General features: G+C 41.2%; 2 protein-coding genes across 2 annotated transcripts in view; one reads left to right on the forward strand and one right to left on the reverse strand.

The window, feature by feature from the left end:
• Positions 1 to 15,939, forward strand: part of NFKB1 (nuclear factor kappa B subunit 1) — a 73,577-nt gene that overhangs the window by 56,289 nt on the left and 1,349 nt on the right. Inside the window, exons 16-23 of the mRNA XM_079990200.1 lie at positions 3,572 to 3,686; positions 4,600 to 4,801; positions 6,903 to 7,072; positions 8,279 to 8,381; positions 10,547 to 10,671; positions 11,176 to 11,242; positions 13,026 to 13,198; positions 14,299 to 14,479. Of these exons, the coding sequence (XP_079846326.1) occupies positions 3,572 to 3,686; positions 4,600 to 4,801; positions 6,903 to 7,072; positions 8,279 to 8,381; positions 10,547 to 10,671; positions 11,176 to 11,242; positions 13,026 to 13,198; positions 14,299 to 14,479 (1,136 nt within the window). The remainder of the gene's footprint in view (positions 1 to 3,571; positions 3,687 to 4,599; positions 4,802 to 6,902; positions 7,073 to 8,278; positions 8,382 to 10,546; positions 10,672 to 11,175; positions 11,243 to 13,025; positions 13,199 to 14,298; positions 14,480 to 15,939) is intronic.
• CENPE (centromere protein E) overlaps positions 1 to 15,939 on the reverse strand; it is a 299,890-nt gene that overhangs the window by 47,497 nt on the left and 236,454 nt on the right. The gene's annotated exons all lie outside the window — the stretch shown is intronic.

A 15,939-nucleotide genomic window follows, 5' to 3' on the forward strand; every position in this document is an offset into this window, starting at 1 on the left:
TGCTAGAATGCACACTTAGTTCATGCAGGTTGGGCCTCACTGTTTTACCCCATTTGAACTGAGAGTGCACTCGAGAATATGCTGACCACTTCTGTGTGGCAAGGGGATCGTGGCAAGCTTGCTGCCTTTCATGCTGTCTGCCATAACTGTGTTCGTTCCCTGATACACTTTCATGGAACCTATGGGCTTCCCAGTACATAGTTTTCAGAAAATCAGTGGTCTAAACTGAAACTTCACAATAAATTTCCAATGGGGCCCATAGCTCATGATGTGCATGTAAAAGTCCAGCTCCTGGAATGTCCAGATAGAGGAGATCCTTTTTCTGAGAGAGAGCTACTGCTAATCAGAGTAAACAGTAGAGAAGGCAAGCAAGAAGTCTCTGACCAGCCCACTTCCTTGCTTTGATTCAGAATCTTGCACAATCCTGGGTTGGCTGCTACCCTGGGTTTCTGCTCAAGCCGTATCCCACTGACTTCCCTGGGTCCATCCCTGTAATATCCATCCAACAAACTGCCAGTGAATCTCACCACTTGCAGCTTGCAGGTTTCTTCCCTGAACACACTCTGGGACAAGGACGGGATGGGAAATTCCCTTCTCTGAGGAAGTATTAGTATTAGTCAGCACATCTCCGCCTAGAGGGATATGTTGCAATACAACTGTGGCTCTGTAGAGCAAGGAGGAAAGCATTTGGTAATAGGTTTCTGCATATCTATTCTCCAAATTAAAATCTAGCACATTGTCCAAGCTCAACCTCTATGTTCCAAGGTTGTATTAAATTTTCAGGGAAGCTGTGTTACATTCCTGAAATTTCCTTTCACCCTGAAGACTCAACAAAGTATAAACCTACCTAAGCATTTTCCAGAGGCAGTGCAGGACATTTTTTAAAGTTGTCTTGTGCTGTGTGTGTGTGTGTGTGTGTGTGTGTGTGTGCTTAAGTTATTACAAGTATTTAAATCAATTTACAAGTCATACAATACTGTTGCTGACAAAATTGAATTTATCACAGCGGTGATCTAAAAATATCAAATAACTAAAACTTACAAATGGTATTGAACTCTATGCTATTCAGTACTGATTGGGAAATGAAGAAAGCATGCAGGATACAGATGTAGACATGGGCTTACAATGAAAAGCAATGTAAAATAAATGCTGCTGTATTTCATAGTGGGGGCCTTGATTTCTAAGCTCCTAACGTAATTGCTGACCAAATTAAGGCAGCATTCTGCTGGCCAGTCTTTATAATACTCACTGGTGTCCCAATTGGCTGTAAAATAACCTGTTACAGGAAAAGGGTTTTTGCAATTTATAATGCAACTTATATTAGCTGAATGACTTCCACCTAAAAAAATAAGTGAATTGCTTTAAGGTGCCAGATCATTTCTAGCCGTTTCTGAGCAATTGCAGTGCCAATAGAAGATGGGTTCAGCTCTGCCAGCTGTAATATAAGCTGACCCACCCCAATAATTTTAGCAGCATGAGTCCTAGTCACATTGTGGGGATGAAATAGGAAGTTCTTTCAAGGTAGATTTCTCTTGTTGCTGTTCATTCTGCTCATGCAATGCAGAAAGAAATGCAAAAGCTCCAAATTAATTGTGTCCATGCAGGCCGAATTCATACATTATCCATAAATGCCAGTTGAGCTGTTACAGTTCAGCTAATTTCAGCGCTACTTGGGTACCTTTCTAATAGAAGAGATTGTGTGAGTTGGGCCATCCAGCCTCCATGGCTATTGCCCGTTGTGAACAAATGGAACTTTCATGTTCAAAGGAAGCTTAGCTGAGTATGAGATTGCCAAACGGCAAACAGCATGGAATTGTTACCATCTTCATCCCCTGCTTGAAAACTGCCAGGTATCTGCCCGGCTGCTATTGGGGACAGAATGCTAGTGTAGTCATATCTGACTCTGATCCAACTAGACAGCTTTTTATAATTCAATTATTTATTTAATTGCGGCATTTGCATTCGAGTTCTCTGGGTGGCGTACTTCAAATTGCTAACATTCTGTGTGTAAATACACACACACACACAGAAGCGTGCACGCACACAGCACAGATTAAGTGATAAAATTAAACAAAATACAAGTTTAAATCCTTTTAAAAAGCCAAAACTCGACAGTCCAATTAAAAAGCCTTTATGGGGCCCCTAAAAAGCCACAAAGAATGGGTCAAAAAGACTTTCCCCGAAACTGATAAGAATGCAAAGGAGGTGCCAGGTGAGTGTGTCTGAGGAAGGCATCTCACAGCTAGGATGCTATGACACCAAAAGGCTTCTCCTGTAAGCGCCTGCCAGGTTTCGCTGGCAGGTGAGTCATTGTAAAATGGAAAGGCACCGATCCTGCCCTCCATAAATATGGGAAAGGGAAACAAACCATTTACAGTTGTTTCCTCTTGAAAACTCATGGTTTTGATTTGATTCCTGCTTCATGGGGACGGATTTTACCTCTTGATGCTGACTGCCTAAAGAAAAAGAAGTTTTAAAAGTATTTAGCATCAAGGGTGGTCTGCGATAGGTTTCACAAAGGAGGTGGTCAGCTTCAAACTAAATCTTAAAATCAGAAACATCAAGGGGTCAAATTGTTGGGTGTTTCCATAGTTTTTTTTAACCACCTTTTTTGCATCCTGAAATAATGGATATATTGGGCAGTCAGATTGTGGTCACAATACTGAAAACCAGAGAAGCTGGATTTTGTAATGATTCAATTTACATACCAAGTGTGCACAGAGTGGGGGGTGTCCCCTTTTACATATCACATTTTCCCACTGAATCTTGTGGTTTTGAATCACATTCGGTATAAAAATGGAGAAAGCTTCATGTTGAGCCCAAAATTAGTGAATTCCTTCGGGGAAAAACAATTCCTCTGGTACTGTTTAGGAACAGCCGTGAGACTTATTAAACATGTTTCACTCTAAAACCATGATGCATTGAACACTTTGCAAACCAAAATTGTTTATTATTAAAACTCTGTTTTATTATTATTAAAACTCTCAGTTTACAAGGCTTACAGTGGTTTTTGATATACAGTGGTACCTCGGGTTACAGACACTTCAGGTTACAGACGCTTCAGGTTATAGACTCCGCTAACCCAGAAATAGTAGCTCAGGTTAAGTACTTTGCTTCAGGATGAGAACAGAAATCGTGCAGTGGCGCCACTGCAGCAGCAGGAGACCCCATTAGCTAAAGTGGTGCTTCAGATTAAGAACAGTTAAAGGTTAAGTACGGACTTCCAGAACGAATTAAGTTCTTAATTGAACTGAAGGTACAACTGTACACACATACACATTCATTTCACAGAGTTTCGATAACATGCACAAATGTTAGCCACATGTCCAGTAATGAAATAGATTTGAAACAGAATTGGTGAGAGCATATAGCCCTCCAGCTTGTTGGTGGACTCCAGTTCCCATCATCCGTGATCCATTGGCCTTGCTGGCTGAGGCTGATGGAAAATGGAGTGAAGCAGCACCAATACCGTTCCCCATGCATGCCATAAATACCTCTTTCCCTATCTTTTTTAACATTGTGTATCTTAATATGTGTATTTCTTTCCCCATCCCCCTTTGTTCAATATCAGCGTACTTCACTTAGCAATTATTCATCTTCATAAGGAGCTGGTGAGGAACCTCTTAGAAGTGGTAGCAGATTTGAATGCTGATGATGTCCTCAATGTGAGAAATGACCTTTATCAGGTATGGAAACCATGGGGAGGACGATCCTCTGCTTTAGCATCTTTTGCTCTTACTTATGACTCTTCAAGAACCACGCAATGTATTGCAAAATTCAGAGAACGGCAAATTTCAGTGGATGCACATGAACCTTGTTTTGGAAAGAGCGAATTAGGTCGATTCGCCTTTAATCACATGCTGAATTCAGTTTCTCCGCCATCCCTACCTGTGGAATGCTTTGACAGACACTGCAGGGACATGGGTGCCAAAAAGTCTAATGAAAGATGCCTCACTATTTAATCTCTCTGACTGCTCAACTCATGTGAACCAACCCAAGTTACCTTTTGTACTCATTGTAAAACAGACATGAGGAAAATGTGTATTTTTGCCCCACCCAACGTGGGTGATGATCGGGGATTATCCTTGTTTTAAGTAAGACAAGGGCGTATTGAACATTGATCAGGTTAATCTAGGGAAATCCTCTTTTTTCCTATTTGTATTGCATTTGTTTGTTACATTTAAACTCAGCCTTTCTATAAAAAGATGCCCAGGGTGGCTTACAAAGTCCAACAAATAACACTACAATAAATAGCAAAAGGAAAGTGTGTAAGAATCGAGTTAGAGCAAAAAAAAAAAAATTTTAATTAAAATTATCAACTAGTTGGGTGGCACTCAAATAAGTTCTACTCAGAGTATACCCACTGAAATGAATGTTCATGAGTACGTTAGGTTCATTAATTGCAATAGATCTGCTGAGTAAAACTTACTTGAATACCAGCCAATGAAAGTAAAAAATGCAGATTAAAATGCAGAGCATATTTTGTGGATGTTTTGCTTGGTACTGGGATTTTTCTTTTTGTAACAGATTCAGTTGCATGAATGGTGTTTTTAATTATCACTGCATTTGGGTGATTCCTATTTTCTTTTCTTTTTGCAGACTCCCTTGCACTTGGCTGTTATCACAAAGCAGGCAGGAGTGGTGAAGGACTTGCTTAGAGCTGGGGCAGATGTGAGCCTCTTGGACCGCTATGGCAATTCGGTCTTGCATCTAGCAGCGAAGCAAGGAGACGAGAAGGTGTTGAGTATGCTGCTTAGCCACAAAGAGACCTCTCTGATGAGAGATCTTCCTAATGGGGAAGGTAGGCAAATGACACAGAGCAATTTTGGCTATACGTCTCTCAAACTCTGTAGGATCATGCAGAACATAGCATTTTATCAGTCACTTCTTCAGGACAGATGTCTGATTCAATCCCAGTGTTGTCAATCAACAGATGGGCTGTTGCATCAAAACACATGCAGATTTCTTCCAGATGCATGTTTTATATACTGTGTCATCAGCGTACATGGTGATTTTCCGAGTTTTGTACATAAACAGCAGCAGCAAACCAAAACTATAACAGGAAGTCAGGCTTCTGCCCTAAAGAAGCTTGCAACCTAAAGTCAACAGTGGAGAAGAGTAACTGCCGGAAGGGAGTGGCAGAATCTCTGTGTCAATCTCCCACACAAATAACCAGGCAGAAGCTGCAGAAAGCCACGTAACACTGCCTCTCAACTTATCTCCCCTGCCCCTATTACTTTTTGAAAGAGAAAGCATAAGGGTTTTTTCATTTTAAAAATGTTGCATTCATAGTCCTTGTTTCCCAAAAAATGTTTATTTATTAAACTTAGAATTGTATAGTTAGAAGGGACCCCAAGGGACTAGTCCAGCCCCCCGCAATGCAGGAATCTCAGCTAAAGCATCAATGACAGATGGCCATCCAAACTCTGCTTTAAAACCTCCAAGGAAGGAGAGACCACAACATCCCGAGGGAGTCTGTTCCACTGTCGAACAGCTATCAGAAAGTTTTTCCTAATGTTTAGATGGAACCTCCTTTCTTGTAACTTGAAGCCATTGATTCGAGTCCTACCCACCAGAGAAAGAGAGAAGAAGCTTGTTCTTTCTTCCATGTGACAACTCTTGAGATATTTGAAGATGGCTATCATATCTCCTCTCAGTCTCCTCTTTTCCAGGCTGAACATACCCAACTCCCTCAACCGTTCCTCATAAGGCTTGGTTTCCAGACCCTTGATCATTGGTTGCCCTAGTCGCTTGTCACTCAAAGGTCTCCAAGCGACTGGGAGAAAAATATGCAATACTTAATACTGTAGGGGGAAAGCGGAGGGGGTGGAATTCTATAATATGTTAATGTTTCATATAACATCCATGGGGGGGAAACCAAGCTGTATAAATAATAGCGAACAACATTAACAATACTCAAATGATAAAGAAAGCAATACTCTGACCCACTAATTTAGCAAATAAACAAAACCTCCGCTTCCCCCTAGTCCATAAAACATGCCCAAAGCAGTTAAATCCACAATAGAAAACACAAAATAAGCAACAGAACCATATAAAAATTAAGATCCATTAAAAAGTAAAAATACAAGGCAGTTTGAAAACATAATTTATATTAAATGTGCAGATTGCAACACAGAGCACCAGAGAAATATGGTTCAAAAAGGTTTGCCTCTCCACCCCACCAAGTACCATGCTGCCTGATATTGGGAGGGGTGCTATTTGAGTCACTGTTATCTGCCATTCCCATTACAGATGTCATGGCGTTTAAGATGAAACTTCAGTGTTTTTCAGTTTCTCACTAAGAATGTTCTTTTTATGGGGACATGGAAACACTTGCCAACAGAGCTTAGCTCCAGCCACTTCCCCCAATGACACATGTAGTTTTTAAAACTTAATACCTACCTGTTAATAAACTTAAACATCGAGGAGGAAGCTATCGAGGTGCTTCTAGCCATGATGGCTATGCTCAGCCTCCACAGCAACACCAGTTGCTGGAAATCACAGGAGGGGAGAATGAAAGAGTTCAAATCCTGCTCTCGGGTTTCTTACAGGCATCTGTCCGGCCACTGTGAAAATAGGATGCTGGACTAGATGGACCATTGACCTGATCCAGTAGGCTCTTCTTAGGTTCTTAATATTCACTTATTTTTGCTGTCACTGTACAAAACAAGTTTTAAAAGGAAATGAAACCAGCTGCTATGGTAATCTCTCTTCCCCCTACTTTTCTGACATGCATCCCAAAACTGTAGGTCTTCTCCTTTCATGAATTACCGCTCCCAAATCATGAGAAGCCGAAACCCAGCCTCCCTTTATTGCCCACGTTTAGCTTTTCTGCAGCTACTTTTCGGAGCTTGAGATCTCGTCGCACTATTCAGCTGCTGTACTGTGCTTCTTCATTGCAGGGCTGGCTGTTATTCACCTAGCCGTGATGGCAAATAGCGTGTCTTGTCTCCGGCTGCTCATAGCTGCTGGTGCTGATGTCAACACCCAAGAACAGAAATCTGGCAGAACTGCCTTGCACCTGGCTGTCGAACAAGGAAATATATCTTTGGCAGGTTGCCTTCTGCTTGAGGTGAGCTTCATGGGGGCCAGAACCACTTTGTTTTCCTGGCCAATTTTCCTTGCTTCCTAGGTCAACGTTGGCAATGTGCAGCCCACAGGTCATGCATGGGAATAATGTCACAGAAGCATTTTCTGTCATCCCAAATGTTCACTGATGACTGCTCTCCCACCCCTGCACATTGAGCAATAAAAAAAACCAACGAGATAACTCTGCTTTTTCGAATGAGATGTAGTATAAATGCATAATTAATTTTAATTAAACAAAAAGTCTCTCTGACTTGCCTTTAAGCTCAAGATTTGTAGACACAACCCACTGAAAGTTTTCCTTCCTCTGATCTTGGATACTTGCAGTGAAATCCTACATATAGCTACTCAGAAGTCCCATTGAGTTCATCGGTACTTACTCCCTGGTAACTGGGAATAGGATTGCAGCTTTAAATGGATTTGACTGATGCATTCTAAAGCTATTATTAAGAGCCTGTGGCGGGGCTAAGAAGCCGAACCTTTAGAATACAATAAAGTTTTACAATCTAAAAATTGAGTTTTAGATTCTGTGGTGACCTTTCGTTTGTTTACTTATTTTGTTAGCAGTTACTGACATTCACTTTCATCTAGTAACACATGGAGAGCAATGTATATTCTGATGGGCCAGGTTTGCAATTGAATATCAATGTATATTTATACTGGCCTTTTACCAGTTAAAAACAGTAAAACCTGCATAAATGTGTGATCATATTACACCAATAATTTAGTGTTGTATTAGATCTGGAATGGGTGTGTGCATGTATGTATTTATTTTATTTTTATTTTTATTTTTGCAAAACATTCATTTTTACAGCTTACCATCCAAGGTATTTTTGGGACCATTCTGTTAAATATTTTTTCCACATCATTTATCTTTCCTGCTTAATGTACATTTTTTTAAAATAAATGTAAGTAAACACTTAACTAAATATTTAATTATCAGAGTTCATCCGATCCTCTTTTTGTTCGCTTATTCGTTTACAAATGGCTTCATTTCGGCTCTAAATTCAGCACTCTTACGTATCATTCTCACACAAGTCCATATACAAAAGTAAATGTTCATCCCAGGTCATGAAGCCTTGGAGGCTCGCTCTTTCAAGCTGACCCAAAATTGTGTAGAGGCATCAAAGTATGGTCCCAGTGTGCATGTAAGTATCTAAACCAGCATTTATTTATTTCTTTTTTTTTAAAGGGTGATGCATTTGTCGACAGCACTACATATGATGGAACGACTCCACTTCACATAGCAGCTGGAAGGGGGTCTACAAAAATGACAGCTCTTCTCAAAGCAGCAGGTAAGAAAATAACATTAAACTCTTCCTGGTGCTTTAGTACTGTGAAATAATTTTTCCCCAGACTCTCCTTGATTATCGCCTTTTTCTCTTAATTTACCAGCGTATTCGCAAGTTACATTCAGTGAGTGTACTGTCTTTGTAAACAAATAGTAAAGCTATACAGTTGCTGACATGCAGTGTAGAGCTTGTGTGCCTGTGTGCACAGTGGTTGAACTATACAAATGACCAAGCCACACTCTTTCACACAAACTTGTGTAGACAGCATGTTCTTGTGTTCAGTGTACTATTAGGCACTGTGGTCTAAACCACCGAGCCACTTGGGCTTGCCAATCAGAAGGTTGGCAGTTCGAGTCCAAGCAACAGGGTGAGCTCCCGTTGCTTGGTCCCAGCTCCTGCCAACCTAGCAGTTCGAAAGCACACCAGTGCAAGTAGATAAATAGGGAAGGTAAATGGCATTCACTCTGGCACTCATCACGGTGTCCTGTTGCACCAGAAGCAGTTTAGTCATGCTAGCCACATAACCTGGAAAGCTGTCTGTGGACAAACACCGGCTCCCTAGGCCTGAAATCGAGATGGGCGCCGCAACCCCAGTTGCCTTTGACTGGACTTAACCATCCAGAGGTCCTTTACCTTACCTTTACCTTAGCGATTATTATTATTACAGTGGTACCTCGGGTTACATACGCTTCAGGTTACACACTCCGCTAACCCAGAAATAGTGCTTCAGGTTAAGAACTTTGCTTCAGGATAAGAACAGAAATCGTGCTCCAGCGGCGCGGCGGCAGCAGCAGCAGGAGGCTCCATTAGCTAAAGTGGTGCTTCAGGTTAAGAATAGTTTCAGGTTAAGAACAGACCTCCGGAACGAATTAAGTACTTAACCCGAGGTACCATTGTATGTATGTATGTATGTATGTATGTATGTATGTATTTATAAACTTATATACCGCCTTCATCCAAAGATTACAGGGCAGTTTACAATACTGTATTCACAATGCATACAATAACAACAGACAAAAGCAATACTCCCCCCCAACACAATTCATAAGACCGTAGATTGTTTAATTAGTCAAAGGCCTGGGAGAAGAGGAATGTTTTTGCCTGGTGCCTAAATATATGTAACCAAAGTGCCAGTTGAGCATCACTGGGGAGATCTTTCCACAGGTGGGGAGCCACCACAGAAAAAGCCCATTCTCGTGTTGCCACCCTCTCGACTTCTCATATAATGTGTGAGGAAGACTCCTGTCCCCTATGCTGCTTTTCCATCACCAGTGTTGAAAGTAAGCTTTAATGACTAGCTTTTGTATGTGGAATGTGGTGGGAGTTGCCTCAGGTAGCAAAATGACCCCAGCCAAATCAGTAATTTTCCCTTCCCTCCCAGAAGTTGGACTGCAAACCGTTTGGTTCTCTGAGCAACTCCAAGCCATTGCACTGTAGCAAAGAGGCATCTCATCACCACAAGCATAATACAATATTAATAACTGGTGCATTTGAATGGATTTAGAAACTGTCATGAAGCACTTGAGCTCCCCCTTCTGGAAAAACATTTGTAGCAGCATTGAATAAGTTGCAGGAAAAGGCCCTAAGACACTGTTATAATCACGTAACACTAAATTCTTAAAGAATGAGAAGTTTTTTAATAAGAGAGGCAAACGGTGAAGAAGAAAAATGAGAATCCTAAACAAAACAAAGACTTCTGTCCAAAAGCATGCATCTTTTTGATAGGCGTGAACCATGCAAAACGAACAAAAAGGTTCATTTTTTACCCAGTCTTAGCATTTTAAATCTATCGTTCTTGGATAAAAGTAAAGGAGGCTTTACATATGGCAACCTTTGGTGAGTGACAGGTCTTTCCCATTCTGCATATAGAAGCCAAACAGACTTGCAGTGGAATCTTAACTTCAACATTGGTGATGCTTAGGCAGGTCAGATTAGGGGGCCTAGGGCAGGCAGTGTGGGGGGGCAGAGAGGATCAGGAGGAACAACCAGAGGCTTCTACTGCCACCCACCACCCCACATCAAGCCACCCAAGATGGTCGCCTCATAATGTTAGGGCTGGCCCTACACATTCCTTTTGCATATTTACTTGACTGAATATTAGAGCAGAAGGGTTTACTGATGCGAAGGTGTTACAATCTTTCACCGTGGTGCTTTGCTTCACCTCGCAGGCGCAGATCCCCACATTGAGAACTTTGAACCATTGTTTGAACAAGATGATGAGAAAGACAAAGATGGTGAAGATGAAGGGGTCATACCTGGAACAACACCTTTGGACATGGCAACTAGCTGGGAGGCAAGTGGTTAGGATGAAGGCATCTCAACAGCCAGTACATCTTTCATTTAAGGCCTGTTTGAGAATATGGACCAGGCCCTTTTTTCCAATCTGTGTACAGGAATGTGGGGAGCGGGAAGAACTAGTCTTTAGTATTAAAAACTACAAGAATACCCATATATATATTGCAGTTTGGGGTGACAATCAAAGATGCAGCAGTTGACTTGGCTGCAGCTGCTATTTGATTTACATTTAATAATTCTCTTTTCTTTAAAGTATGGCTGAGTAGAAGCAGAAGGACTTTTTTGTGACAGTACTCACCTGTGCAGTTATGGTGGAGGAGGCGGGGAAAGTGTGGGGGCCCAAGGCTCAGCTTCCTCCAGCACTAAAATACAGATATGCATTATGCTACCAGCTGACCACTTGAAGACTATAAATGCCAGACTTGAAACTTAAATGTACAGGATGCAGCTGGATGCTTTCACTTTGCGTTTGCACTAATTAGCTAACTGTTCTTCCTAACAGGTGTACGATATCTTGAATGGTAAACCCTCCAAATCAAAGATAGCTTCCGAAGATCTATTGACACAAGGTAAGGGTGTGTATAAGCGGTGGGGGGGAGGGGGGACACGGGACTGGCTGATATTTCTTTCTTCTCCAGCTTAGCTTGATTGCTCAGTATTATTTTGCAGCAGGTTTGCTGCAGGGCACTTATTGTTCTTTGCTAAAAGCACACTTGAGAGCTGAATTGTACAGTCTGACCTAGGAGGCAGCACTTTTTGCCTTCAGCCATCTCAAGGTTTATTAAACAACACTGTCTATTCCCTGGAAACCTCTCTCAGAACAGCCATGTGATGCCTCCTCTCTCTCATCCATCAAATCCTTATAAAAACCCTTTCCTGTGCAGCCTTTGCCTTAGACTTACCTGCACTTACCTGGGAGTAAGTGTACAGTATTTAACTCTTCACCACCTACATTTTATTTCTCAGCTGAAACAAAGACTACCAGACCATCCTAACTATGGAAGCCAATGTAACCTACACTGACTTAAATTACCCCTAATTCATACTGTTTTGGAGGAAGCTTGATACACATACACAAACTCCATTACCCAAGAAACTTGGTTTCCCCTCCCCAACTCCTTGTCAGAATTTTAGTCAGTAAGCTCTTCAGGTCAGAGATGTTTCTCTTTTGCTATCACTCTGTAAAGTTCCATATTTGATAGTGGATGTGCAATGTTTGACTGATAATCAGAGTAATCCATTTTAATAGACTAAAAGAAAGTGATCTCAATTAATTAGGCAGCAGTGTTTTCAAAAACATTTATTAATAATACAAATACATATTTAAAAAGTAAGTGCATGTCATCTAAAAACAAAGCATTGTTTCTGTTTCAGGACTAATTTTTACCCACTTGAAAACTTTTATAATCATTCTATGCATGTTTACTTTAGAAGTAACTCATGCCAAGTGGGCTTAGGATTGCAACCTAACATTTATTTTGTCATGCGATAGTCCTAGTTACATTGATGAAAGCATCTTTTTATAGCACCTTTCCCTGTGAAAAAAAAAATGGTTTCATTTCAGCAGCTAAGAGATTTTGCACATCCAAACTCAGTTGCTTAGCTTTTGTCCCATCCAGTCCCTGGCAAGAGAAAGAGCTCCTTGGCAGCAACCTGTTCAAATTAATTTACTCCCCATATCTAGGCCAGATAGTGGACAAAGGGCACTAGATCACTGTGAACAGAAGATGAATTTTAACACACCTTGAAACTTTAAAAAAGCATTGAAGGGTTATACTTGTGCTGTCTCTTAAAAAGACAGGTTATGATCAGCATATGGTCTCAAATCTACCCACAGTGGGATATTAGTGCTGTGTTTAGTTCATGGGTAGGCAAACTAAGGCCCGGGGGCCGAATCCAGCCCAATCACCTTCTAAATCCGGCCCACGGACGGTCTGGGAATCAGCATGTTTTTACATGACTAGAATGTGTCCTTTTGTTTAAAATGCATCTCTGGGTTATTTGTGGGGCATAGGAATTCATTTTTTCCCCTTCAAAATATAGTCCAGCCCTCCACAAGGTCTGAGGGACAGTGTACCAGCCCCCTGCTGAAAAGGTTTGCTGACCCCTGGGTTTAGTTGAAACAGACTAGCATGCCTGGAAGGAAAAAGGAGGCTCACATCCAACATTCAAATTTGCACTGGAGACTTTGGGATGGCCAAGTTCATGCTCAGTTCTGGCTGTGGTCAACAGTGGGTTTTTACATGCTTGTGCATTTAAAATGAGCATTTGTTTCCGCTTGAGAAGCAAGGGTTGAAATACAGCTAGTGAAGAGTAAATACACATTCGGTTTTGTTTTTCAACTTCTTCCAGGAAACATGAAAGAGTTGAAGGAGGATGTCAAGTTACAGCTTTGCAAGTTACTTGAAGTGCCTGATCTGAACAAAAACTGGTCCATGCTGGCGCAGAAGCTTGGCCTAGGGATACTTAACAATGCCTTCCGGTTGAGCCCCTCTCCATCAAAAACCCTGCTTGATAATTATGAGGTAACTTGAATAATGGGCCTAATGGGCCAGCCCAATGGCCCATTTAGCCTTGCATCCTGTCTATAATGTCTATAAGCACCTACCTAGTAAGATCCAATAATTCCTTGTCACAACAACCCTGAGGGTGCCTGTGCCTATGATGATGTTTCTATTGATTATAGAACAGGAGACAGCCTATCATTTGCACATGGCGAGTTAGGCCTGCAAATGCACAAGTTCTGTGCATTTATCGGTGTGCTATATTGAGCTTGGACTGGGGAATTTGGGACCTTTAGGCCCTGTTGATCATTTCCAACCCTATGATGTTAAGAATACCCCTTTGCAGGAGCATGTATGACCCTTTTTAGGCTGCTGCATTATTTAGAAACTCACTATAAGGTGAGAGATTCTCTCAGTGTTAATCGCAGGAAAAGTTTGTGTAGTCAATGCCATGCACATGGCAAGACACCATCATATATAGGTCTTTCTTTTGTAAATTAAACAATGCTCTCCACCTATTACATATTTTATTCTGCCACGTGGCTGCATGTTTATAAGAATTCTAGGGATATCTCATGTTTGTTTCTGGGCCCAATTGAAGTGGTTCATGTTAAAGAGTTTACTACAGGCTCCCTTGGGTCAGACTGGCAGAGAAAGGCCCCTTGTTAGTTCCAGCACGCTCAGAAGCTGTGGGGTGGCAGCCCCTAAAGCTAGGCTGTGAAATGTTACTGGCACCATCATTGTAATTTTGTCACATGCTAATGGTGCACCTTGACTTTGACACCTGAAATATATCTATTTTAGGACCCACCATATTCTTTCGATTGTGAATTATTTTAACTGATTTTAATATCTTTTTACATTGTTGTAACCTACCCCAGGACCTTATTATTACCACCTGCCTAATAATAATAATAATAATAATAATAATAATAATATACTCACCTTCAGTCAATAAGTGTTGATATTTCTGTTCTTTGAAGGAAGCCAAAGCCAACTGTCAGGTTACCTGCTGCAAAGTTTTTTGTAGATCTGCACTTCCATAGAAAGCTAATGATCCTCTTTTAATTGGGTGGAAAGCCTGCCTCAGTTTGTTTACCTTTATTTTAATATCTATGCAGGTTTCTGGTGGCACTGTAAGGGAGCTGGTTGATGCCTTGATAGAAATGGATTGTACAGAGGCTGCAGAAATAATTCAGAACTCATTATCCATCTCATCGAGCCAGTCCAGCAAAGAGCAGGCAAAGGATGCAAGACCTCCATTATGCGAATCGCCTTCCCCTCCCATGATAGCACAAACAGGTAAACTGCTCTATGCCAATCAATGCTCCTGCAATAAAACAAACATTTTGCAGCTCCACCCCACCCCACCCCTGTGGCAGAGATGGTAATAAGGACAGAACAATGAGGTGTCTAAATTGTTTGATTTGCATGTGACAAACCTAGATTCAAATCCTTTCGCAGCTGCAGAACCCACTGGGTGAGGTTAGGAATTCCCTAACTCTTGTAGGGTTCTTCTTAGCCTAAAACTTTGCTGTGAAGTTCCTGGAGAAAAAGGCAAGACACACATATCCATTCAACTGCAGAACTAGACAGCTCCTGAGTTGATGCGTCTCAAAGAGTATTCAGACTAGGTGTCCTTGACAAATTCCCATAAATTTCAGTACAAAGTTACTTGATGCACACTTCCAGACTAAAGTTGTCGATCAGAACATATATTATCCCTATGTGTTTCACACTACTCTGAGCCCACAACTGTATCGCAAAATTTAAAGAAACCTACCCAAATGTGTTTTAAAAACTGTTGGTTTGGAATAAAACACATTTTGAATTGTATACATGGAGATCAAATACATATTTGAATAGATATTTTGTAATAACCTATGTATTTAAATATTAATGGGATGTAGAAGAGAGTTAGGAATGAAAACTTGCAGAACTGACATGGACGAGGAAGGGATTGATCTATATTTTAGTCCTCTGCATTTAAAGTTTTTGGAAGGGAAGTGCCATGAATTAAGACTGAGGACACACCTTGTTGAAGTTAAGCAGGTTTGTTGGGTTAGTGTTGATGTGGAGAACCTTTCGCACTCCAGGTTTTGCTGAACTATAGCTCCCACCATCCTTGACCATTGGCCATGCTTTCTGGGGCTGATGGGAGTTGTCGTTTGGCAACCTCTGGAGGGCCAAAAGCTCCCCATACCTTGGTTAGTGCCTTCATAGGACAGTCATTACACCCATACAGTGGTGCCTCGCAAGACGAAATTAATTCGTTCCGCGAGTTGCTTCGTCTTGCGATTTTTTCATCTTGCGGAGCGCGGATTCCCCAGGTATTAACGGTTTTACGAAAAAGGAAGCAAACCCGCAAGACGTTTTCGTCTTGCGAAGCAAGCCCATAGGGAATTTCTTCTTGCGAAGCACCTTGAAAAACGGAAAACCCTTTCGTCTAGCGAGTTTTTCGTCTTGCGAGGCATTCGTCTTGCGGGGCACCACTGTATATGATGCTCTGAACGACAGGGAGGAAAAGATGTAATAGTAAAATAATAGCTTTGCTTAAAACACCCCACTAGTTTACTAAGAAAAGAGTAAAAAACAAACATGCATTTGAAATGCAATCCTTAACACAATTACTAGCAAGAAAGTCCTATTGAAATCAACTTGTTTCTGAACCAACTTGCTGAGGATTTCACTGTTACTTTGTTCTCTCATTATCTGCAAACACATTCATTGTTGTTGTTTTTTAATTGTTTGGCCTGGCAGTA

This window comes from Podarcis cretensis (assembly GCF_951804945.1).
Source record: "Podarcis cretensis genome assembly, chromosome: 9".
Lineage (NCBI taxonomy): Eukaryota > Metazoa > Chordata > Lepidosauria > Squamata > Lacertidae > Podarcis > Podarcis cretensis.